General features: G+C 48.7%; 1 protein-coding gene across 1 annotated transcript in view; it reads right to left on the minus strand.

The window, feature by feature from the left end:
* The window catches only part of efna2a (ephrin-A2a), a 45,699-nt gene that overhangs the window by 4,577 nt on the left and 31,122 nt on the right, over positions 1-10,000 (minus strand). The window contains exon 2 of the mRNA XM_063220292.1: positions 137-429. Within this exon, the coding sequence (XP_063076362.1) occupies positions 137-429 (293 nt within the window). The remainder of the gene's footprint in view (positions 1-136; positions 430-10,000) is intronic.

Consider the following 10,000-nt stretch of genomic DNA (forward strand, 5'->3'; position numbering starts at 1 on the left):
GCCCCCGTTGAGAAACACTAATCTATAGCCATAGTTTCTTTGGTCCTGCTCCTCGCGTGAGAACCTGGGTGTGCAGTGGGGCACTCAGTATAGTACGCCCACTACCAACTCTGTCCGTACTAACGTGGTGACTCACAGATGTAGTAGTATTCGTGCCCCGGGCGGAACTCGAAGCCCAGGGAGAATGGCGTGAAGAGCTGGAACTTCTCCGAGAAGCGCAGGGGGCCATCGGGGCTCTGCGGCCGGTTGCACTCCCAGCGCTTGAAGCCCCGCATGCGGTGCTCGCAGGTGGCGTAGCCGTCGTGGTTCACCATGAAGAGGATGTAGCGCTCCATGCGGCTGTGCGGCTGAGGGCTGTCGTAGTACGGGCAGTAGACGTCCAAGTAGTCGTTGATGGCGACTGCCACAGTGTATTCTCCATGCCAAAACCTGGGGTTGGAGAGATGGAGAGAGAGAGAGAGAGAGAGAGAGAGAGAGAGAGAGAGAGAGAGAGAGAGGTGCAGAAGGAAGGAGGGTGAAGAGAGAGAGAGACGTTGGGGGGATGGAGAGAGAGAGAGTGGTTGAGGGATGGAGAGAGAGAGAGAGAGGTGCAGAAAGAAGGAGGGGTGGAGAAAGAGAGAGAGAGAGAGAGAGAGAGAGAGAGAGAGAGAGAGAGAGAGAGAGAGAGAGAGAGAGAGAGAGAGAGAGAGAGAGAGAGAGAGAGAGAGAGAGTTGGTTAGTGATCTGGAAGTGAACCAGGTGGTGGAAGGAGTGGGTTGGCACATTTGGATGGAGGGGAAGAAAGCACTTCAAGAGACTTTCAGCCATACCCACATGGCTGTTTACAAGCGAGGGAGCTGAGGCGAGACCCACAAAAAATTAATTCCTAAGTAGGTCAAATGTGGGGGGGAAGTGGAAAAGGCTCTTGGCAAAATGGAGCACTTTGGTGTAGCTGGAGTCCATGGTTTCATGTGGAGACTTAAAGGCCGCGACGCTGCAGTGATGGCGAAAATGAAAAGGTTCAATCAGAGCCTCTATCCCGGCTGAGAAAAAGATTTTGGTCCGAAAAACCTTTAGGTGATTACGCTAGGCTTTCACAAGACATTTAAGCCCAACGTACGTAAATGAGAGTTAAATCCAGTCTGTGAGATACGTCCCCCCAAATTAATTGCTTTCTACAAGTCAGAAAAAAAATCATTCTCTATATTCTCAAGGCCTGTGTGTCATAAATAATCCCAGCAATTGGAGCTTAGTGATAAGTGAATTTTCCATGCAGCTACATCCTATTTTTTCTGACTATTGTCTGTTTGGTACTATGGGGAAAACTGATAGAATGAGGAAGACAGAGTGAGAGGATGGCAGAGAAGAGAAGGAGAACGCGAGGCGGAAGGGGAGGAGAGTGAGAGACGGCTAAAGCTGAAAACAAAAAAATATATGTACATCCTCCGAGACATTGCCTGTGAACAAAAACCATTTCAGATGAAGAAATGTGCTGTTTGCTGTTATATCAGGAGAGAGAGAGGGAGAGAGAGAGAGAGAGAAAGAGAGAAAAGGGGGGTGAGGGAGGAGAGGGGTGGGTGGGGGTGGGGGGTGGGGGGGTTGGAAGGGGTTGGCTGCACTACAATTTCCATTTTTCTTTAGCATTCTCAATTGCTAATTTGGTCCGGGAGATGAAACGTGAGCCTCATGCATTAAAATCACACCAGCAAAATGGGCGCATCAAAAATACATTGTCCACCTCTTCCCCCGAGTTGGGCTGCTCAATAAATACACTCTCCCGGGTTAGTATTACAGGCGTGGAGCAGGAGTGTGTGTGCCATTAGAAGTTCACACCGGGGAAACACGAGAAAGCACTCACACGTTGAGGAATGAGACAGGACTGTCAGCGAGCGAGGGCTCTCTGGCCTGCAGAATGGCCTCCCCTCTCTCTCGCCCTCCGCAGGCCTGGCCCTACTGTCCTGTGTGCTCACCCAGAAGAGCTGGCCTTTAGACCACCTGCTCCTGCTCCGGTTCCCGGCTGTCCATCTGCCGTACCGTACACACTTTTACAAGATAAACTACCAGCAAGGTGCATTCCTCCTCAGCCAGGGAGCACCTCGCCTCACACTCTTCAACGGGCTTGACAAGGACAGCCTGTGTGGGCTTTCAGGTGTGGGATGGGGGCTCGTCCCTTAACCCGGCCACTTTTTTAACACACAACTCCCGGTCTCACTGCTCACTGCTCACGCTCACACCCGAGTCACGTGTTATATTCATTCAGTGGCTTTCCCTCATGTTGAAACTGTGGCGAATAAATTGACTCATTCATTTTCCAAATGAGTTTTCGATTTAGAGCACAGCTCTGTCTGAGGAGGTGTCGTATTAAAAAGCCTATTCCCCCCCCTAAAAAAATTGATCGCAAATTGAGTTAAGCAACGAGCAACTCTGCATATTTCCCTGGTTTAACCTCTTTTTTGAAGATGTCAAAATAACATGTCTGCCCTGGAAAAATGGCACTTTGCGCACATTACTAGGCCCAATAAATCTTGTGGCCGTCCCTGCCTCTAACCCCGTTCTATATACAGTTCTGGCGTTTTATTTTACAGCTGTGAGTGATTACATTACAGTTACAATCACTCCGTGATGGACTCGCTCATTTATTAAAGGGGGCTACTGGGGGCTGACTGGCTACGAGGAGTGTCGTGCCGGGAGGAAAAGCTCTTTGCCGCTGCCCGCCACGTCCAGGAGCCATTTCTCTTTTTTGGAGGCTAAAGCTTGTGAGGGTTCCTCGGGAGCGCAGGCCAGTCTGACGTGTTTATGCCCCGCAGTGAAGGATGGATCCAGGCAAGTCCAACGGCTTTCGAAAAAAAAAACCCCACCTCATCAATAGGCACTCTGATACGTGCCGGCACCGAGCAGTTTACCAATCAATGCGTTTGTTCAAACACAGCCTCAAATTATGCTGTTGTTGGAAAAGAACACGAATACACACAGAGAGATAGATAGATACAGGGAAGGAGGAAGAGAGGGAAGCAGAAAGAGAGAGAGAATGATTGAAAGTGAGACAAGAAGAGAGGAAAGGGGGGGGGGGAACAGAACAGCCTCCCAGAAAATGTGGCGGAATGTTAAACAGTGGAATGCTCGTGCTCCGAGGGATCAAAGAGCCCTTTCCCTCCTCCCCTTCTTCTCACATCCTCCCTTCCAATGACTCTCTCTCTCTCTCTCTCTCTCTCTCTCTCTCCCCACCTCTGTCTTTCCGTCCCACAGGATAGGCGGAGCAACGTGCGGAATTGTAAACAAAAACAAAATAGATCCTCTCTGTGTGACGCCTCTCATTCACCTGCTGCAGGCTTTCGTTTTGTTTTCCCCTTTGTCTAAGGAAGCGGCGATATTGTAAGGATCTGGCATCAAATCCGGGCACCATCACAGAGAATCATGCCTTGTTGTGTCCTCGCCACAAACGAGAACTGACAGAATGCGCAGCGCATCGCGTAGACGAGGGCGTACAAAACACACAGACGAGTCCTCGCAATCACACACAGAAGCTAATGCACACACATGCATCTTTCAAGCCCACATAGCTGCTCCAGCAGTTACACACACACACCAACAGTCCATACATTTAGTTTAAATGGCTCCAAAGCCACTTTCTGTGTGCCAGAGAAAAGCCTTGTACTCATTTCTCAGTTCACGGGGTTTCGTTTTTTATTTTTTTTTTTCTGTTTCAGGTCATTAATAGTAGAGCAGGCAGGGAGCTGGATACGAGTATGACTTAAAACCACTTCCACCTCTCTTTACACCCACTCTTTACACCCACTCTTTCTCTCTCTCTCTCTCTCTCTCTCTCTCTCTCTCTCTCTCTCTCTCTCTCACACACACACACACAAACTCTCTCAACATCTTCCAAAAAAAAAAATTGTCCTGAGTAGGCTTTGAACCCCTTGATTTCCAGCAGCACGCAGTGGTGGCGATGATACAATGATTTATACCCACATGTTGCAGATCTAAATCACCGGGTCCGAGGAAAAGCCCCATCCATTAAAAACACATTAATCACAAACGCTGGTGAAATGTGGTGGACGTTTCTCCGTTACTCTGGGGAGGCGTTTCTTCCAGCGTGCACAGTGTGGTTTCGCCCAGGGCCGGCCCGAGGCATAAGCGAACTATGCGGTGGCTTAGGGCCCCCAAGCCACCAGGGCCCCCCGTGAGCAGCGAAGTTCCAGGAAGAAATTAATTGTCCTCTAGTTTCCCTCGTCATATTTCTTTCTCAGGAAACAGCCACACTATATATCGGGTATGGGGGGGACCCGGATGAAATTTGGCTTAGGCCGGCCCTGGGTTCGCCTAGCTGAGCGAGCGAGCGACCAACTCTCACTCACTGCCGCCATACTGCTGGAAAGGAGGTGGCCTGCAGGCCAGGGTCCCCCCTCTCTCTCAGACAGGCAGGCTCTGGTGCTGACACCCAGGCAGCCGGTAACAGCACAGAGACAAGCCTCTCCGTCTCGCCTCGCCTCGCCTCGCCTGCCTCCCTTCAGCACCAGATAAAGAGAAACAAGAGAGCCTCCTTATCCAGGCGACTATCAGCCACCCAAATCAGATGGCTGAGACTCGAAAACAGGCGCTGGCTGTGTTAAGAGGTGTGTGCCTTGAATGCATATTTAAGGTGACTGCAAAAAATGTAGGTGTATCTATGAGCTCATGTGTGCACTGTGTGTGCGTGCGTGCATGCACGTGTGTAAGTATGTGCATGCATGCGTGTGTATGCATGTGTGCGTGTGCGTCCATGTGTATGTGTGCTTTTGTGTGGGCGTCTTGCATGCTTGAAGGGATGTTAGTCATTTCCATGGCTTCATTGTTGAAGTACAATACAGTCTTCATTTAAGTAGATTTTCAAGAGTTTTTCATACGCATCATGTTGCTCAAATATCCCACATAATTAAGCCAATGACACTTTGCTTGCTTTAATAATGACTGATTTTATGAGACATGACATGATATTCATTTTCATTAGCCTCCATAAATGGTGCTTACACATGCCTTCATATTATTGTTTATAATACTCAAAGGCCCCATTAGTTAATAACCATTTTAAAAACAAATATGCTTTTTTTTCTCTCTCCTCACTCCATAGCCCGATGCCCTGAATAATATATTAAGGTTTTGTTTTCTAAGCTTGGCAAGCTCTACTTGAATTATGAACATGAATAAAGAAACACAAAAATGTCCTCAATCATGGAGAACAATGCTCTCAACGACAATAATAAAGTCCACCCCAGCCCATACTCCATCGATGATACATGCATGGCGCCAGCACATAGGAGGAAAACTGCCATGATCCAACCCATCTCTCCCTGTTATCGAGAGAAGTTTCCTTCGCACTCAGGATTCATGACCCTGGTGCTTATGATCTGATCTATAGTTTGGCTTTAATGAAAATTACAAAAGGGAGGAAGAGAGGGACCTCAATCATGGCCTCAAACGGCCATGGCTCAGCTGCAGCCATTAATCAGGGGCATTGACTGCCGGTGCAGACGGCTGTATGATAGATGATGTCTGGATCACAGCTCTCTCCCCGTGGTGGTGACAATAGATGTTGGGGCGTGCGGGGCTGCCACCGATCCGCTGGGAGATGGCCGCTCCCTCTCGCTGCGTCGTCTGGCTCCCTTTCTCCTGCTGCATGCGCTCAGCCTCATTACGGCCCGTCAGGCCCAGCCTCGCGAGCAGCAGGGTGGCCACTGTGGCCCGGCAGGGGAGGGGAACCGGAGGGAGAGCGAGAGGGAGAGAAGGAGAGAGAGAGAGAGAGAGAGAGAGAGAGAGAGAGAGAGAGAGAGAGAGAGGGAGAGAGAGGTGACAGAGACAGATAGTGGGAAGAGAGAGAGATAGGTGACAGAGACAGAGAGAGAAAGAGAGAGAGAGAGAGAGAGAGAGAGAGAGAGAGAGAGAGAGAGAGAGAGAGAGAGAGAGAGAGTGGGAGAGAGAGAAAGAGAGAAAGAGAGAAAGAGGGCGAGAGAAAGAGCGGCACTTCTGGGCCGAGCCTCGCTAGGTCCCCATCGCCCAGGCTGGCTGGATGTCGGCCTACTGCTACTGTGTGCCGTGTGATGTCTCACTGTTGCTCGCCGGCCTTCAAATCCCTGTCACCATCCCCCCGTGGCCACAGCGGGGCTTTTCCGTGTGATTTCCAGGCTTTGTGTAACCGCTGCCACTGTTTGGCATCTCTGAAACGCTAAAGCCGAAGCCCACACCTGCCTGATTTACAGGCTGTGCCGGTGGCGGCCGAGTTGGAGACTACAGGCTCGAGCCGTCAAGCCGAATGGCCAATTACAGCTGTTTATACAGCGGGCATAAATGGTTATCGAGATTCTCCCGGGTCGTTTATGAGCTCGTAAAGATGAAGCTCTCTGTTCCCCGGGGATTCATTAGCGGAAAGGGCACTGCTTTGCCAAGGTGAGGTGATTTAAAAAAGCCCCCACGCTTTCTCCAGCCTCAGAATGCCAATGCTTCGCATGCTAGGGAGGACTGAGTTGGAGAGTGGCGGCAGTGGTGGTGGTGGTGGTGGTGGTGGTGGTGGTGTGTGTGTGGGTGTGGGTGTGGGTGGTGGGTTGGGGGGGTTTGTCTGTTTTATTTTAAAAGATGGCAATGAAGGACATGAAACAAGCTAGTTCGTGGTTTGTTTTGAACTCAAAGTGGCAAGATTGAGTAAGTCTTCGAACAGAATACTAAGGCAACGGTGTCAAACAGAATTAAGCCTTTCAACCAGGAACTTTAGAAAGAGGCTTCAAAAAACTATTTCGCCTTTGAAATTTTCCAGAAATGTTTCATTACCGATTTACAACATTTCAGATCTCCGGAGTATGAATTTCTGTTTGACAGTATGGACAACAGATGCAACGGGCCATTCTTTGAAAGAATGTTGAAGGCCTCTGAACGAAGGTCGGCAAGCAACCTGAGTCTTTGTCGCTGTCAATGCAATAGGTATCAGATAACAATGCCTGAACAAATCGTGCTCTTCAAGACAGGCAAATGCCAAATGCCTGTGGAGCTTGTACAACTAGCCCGCCAGTGTCTGTAGTGAATTGAAAACGAGTCCTCAGCAGAATTAGTCTGAGGTGAATGTCACCAGAGAAAATAATGAGGGACTCAAGCGTCTTCCCTTGTGCTGCACGGCAACAGTGGGAGGAAGAGAAGAGACATTAGGAATGGAGACAGACAGCTCAGGTACTTCTGAGAAGTGTGGAGGAGAGGAAATTGCCAACTGTCAAACTCTTTCTTTTTTGTCAGTAAAATGTCACCAATTGTGCAGTTAAGTAAGTCAAAAAGGAGAACTTCTGTAGAAACTGTGGCCAATGAATCAGACATGATACTCTGTAAAAGAGAGAGACTAATTGGTAAGCACCTGGATTGACACGAAGAAAAAGACATGCAGGATTTAAATCAAAGGATTAGAATAACAAACTTTTCCCTCTTGAATTACAATAACCTTGTAATAGGAATTGGGAAGTCTTCACAGAAACACACCATCGCACAATCACACAATCATACAACTACACACACAGACAGAGACACACGCATGCTCTCACGCACGCACGCACGTACACACACACGTACACACACACGTACGCACGCACGCACGCACGCACGCACACACACACCAACACCAAACACCACTCCCACCAGATACACTGATGAACGCAAGCACTGAGACTTCCGTTCTGCCACGTCTTCCCGGCATGCATACATCTGGGGATCATATGACTCCATTATCAGGTGAGTGAGCAGACATTTTGGTTACAGTGACTGCACACAGCACAGCCCCCTCCGGATACAAATGCACAGTGACGAGTTGACAGCAAGGTTGAAGCAAAGTTGATTGACACTCTAATTGCCGCGACACTTCCCGAGCATTACCATCTGTTGACTTTTTCGAGGAATTAATCAGACAGCGTGGCATGTGTTCAGCATTCCTGGCCGTCGAAAGTGCCGCTGATGTCCCCATTTGCGCTTCCAAAACAGAAAAAAAAATAAAACAGTCTCTTCAGGCACACACACACACACACACACACACACACACACACACACACACACACACACACACACACACACACACACACACACACACACACACACACACACACACACACACAGGGCCCAGGCAATTCCAGATTGCGCCCGCTCCAATGACAAGCCTCCCTGCCTCGAACGTGCTTGTTCCAAATGTGGCGAAGCTGCAGACTGCCAGACGTGTGTTGCCTTGACTATGTAGGCCAGTACACCTCAGTGTACGTGACATGCAATCCTATAAAAAGGCAATCCTGTGTGTGTTGTGTGTGCGGGGTCTGCATGCTCACGGGAGGCCGGATTGAGTTTCGTGTCTCGTGTTAGAGAGTCCTAAACGAGCCGTGCTACATGTCGTGTTGCATGCCTCTCTGCACCACTGAAGAGCCTAACAGCCTGGCTAACAGACACCGCGTAACAGTGGTCGACCACAAGGCCACATACTTGGCAAGTGGCGCTGGCGGTAGGGATTCGAGCAGGGGCTGGACATGTGTGGAGTTCAATATATTGGGAAACACAAAACCCTCTCAACAATGCCAGGTTGGTAAAAAAAAGTCCCACCAAAACGGCAGTTCTTCGTTTGTGGTGTGCAATAGTGTTTTGGCCAGACTGTGTGGGCCTTTCTTCCTCACAGGCGGTTGTGGTTGGGGAGAGAGCTGTGGCGGTCCAAAGTGGTTTTAAAGCCTTGTTCAAAAGCAGGGCTCTATTTTTCTCCTTCACTGACCAAACCTTGACCCCCCTGGATAGTTCTAGAAATAGGCATCTGCTCAAGGGAATAGCTTGGCTCTGAAAAGCAGCCCTAATTTTATAGGAAATGAACCAATCGCTGCCTCCAGACCCCAGTTCCAGATGTGTCTTTTTCCTTCTCCTGTCAGTCATGTGTCAGATTCGAAAGAGACGATGGTGAAAAACACCATGGAAAAGGCCTATAGTGGTGGAGCCGAAGAACTGACCGTATGAACAGAACTTTAACAATGTTCTCAGTGTTGCTGGGAAATTAAGCTTGAGAAAAGCTGCACCAGGACAATGTAGTTTTTCTATTAACATACATTTTCGTACTATTTTTTTCTCTTGCTGAACACAGGAACTATTTCTTTTTATCTTCTTCCAAAGGGTATCAATTGCTCATGAAAATCAATCTTCTCAAAAAAATAATGTGTATTGTGCTTTGATTACTGTAAATCCTTGGATGCATGATTGGCACATTAAAACCACATTCAAAATCACCACATGCAGACAATACCCTTCAATTCAATGTCAGATATTTACCCTCTGCTTAGACAGCCAAACAGCGACAACAACACCACCAACTACATCAACAGGGAGAAAAAAAAATTCTAGAGCAGTCCCACCAAGTGCACTTCCATCGTCGGAACCCTTTTACCGTCCCTGCTTCTGCCGTTCATCTCCCTGTGACCCCCACCGCCATGCATAATTTAACGCCGGGGCTTGGAAACCGGATTCGAGTTCTTTTTGGAGTGGAGATGCACAAGAAGCTATCAGCAGCACCAGACTTGTGGATTAATGTATCGGCACAATGCATGGAGATATGAGAACATTCATCATAGCCAGCCACATACACCCCCCCCACCCCTTCTCAGTGCACACTACACCCCTGGTCTTATCAAAGCTCAGAAACGACCTCTTTTGAACACGAGGTCAAAACCTGCATGTGCAGTTATGTAAAGATCCTTTTGAGCTTCGGCATACACCAGGGGGACATGGCTTATGAAATATGTTCCAGAGATTTCGGCATTGGTGTTTTGTGAGGGATAACAAGTTTAGATGGATTGATCTGGATAGCTTGGACTTAAAGGCGTTCACTTTTCTGTTACAGCTCACCTGTGGGAAAGTGATGCATAAACACTACAGAGAGAGAGAGAGAGAGAGAGAGAGAGAGAGAGAGAGAGAGAGAGAGAGAGAGAGAGAGAGAGAGAGAAATCATAAGGGATATAAGGTCACAAAACCCTTCATGAGGTTGTGCTGGCTG

The sequence above is a fragment of the Engraulis encrasicolus genome, chromosome 16 (genome assembly GCF_034702125.1).
Source record: "Engraulis encrasicolus isolate BLACKSEA-1 chromosome 16, IST_EnEncr_1.0, whole genome shotgun sequence".
NCBI classification, from domain to species: Eukaryota; Metazoa; Chordata; class Actinopteri; order Clupeiformes; family Engraulidae; genus Engraulis; species Engraulis encrasicolus.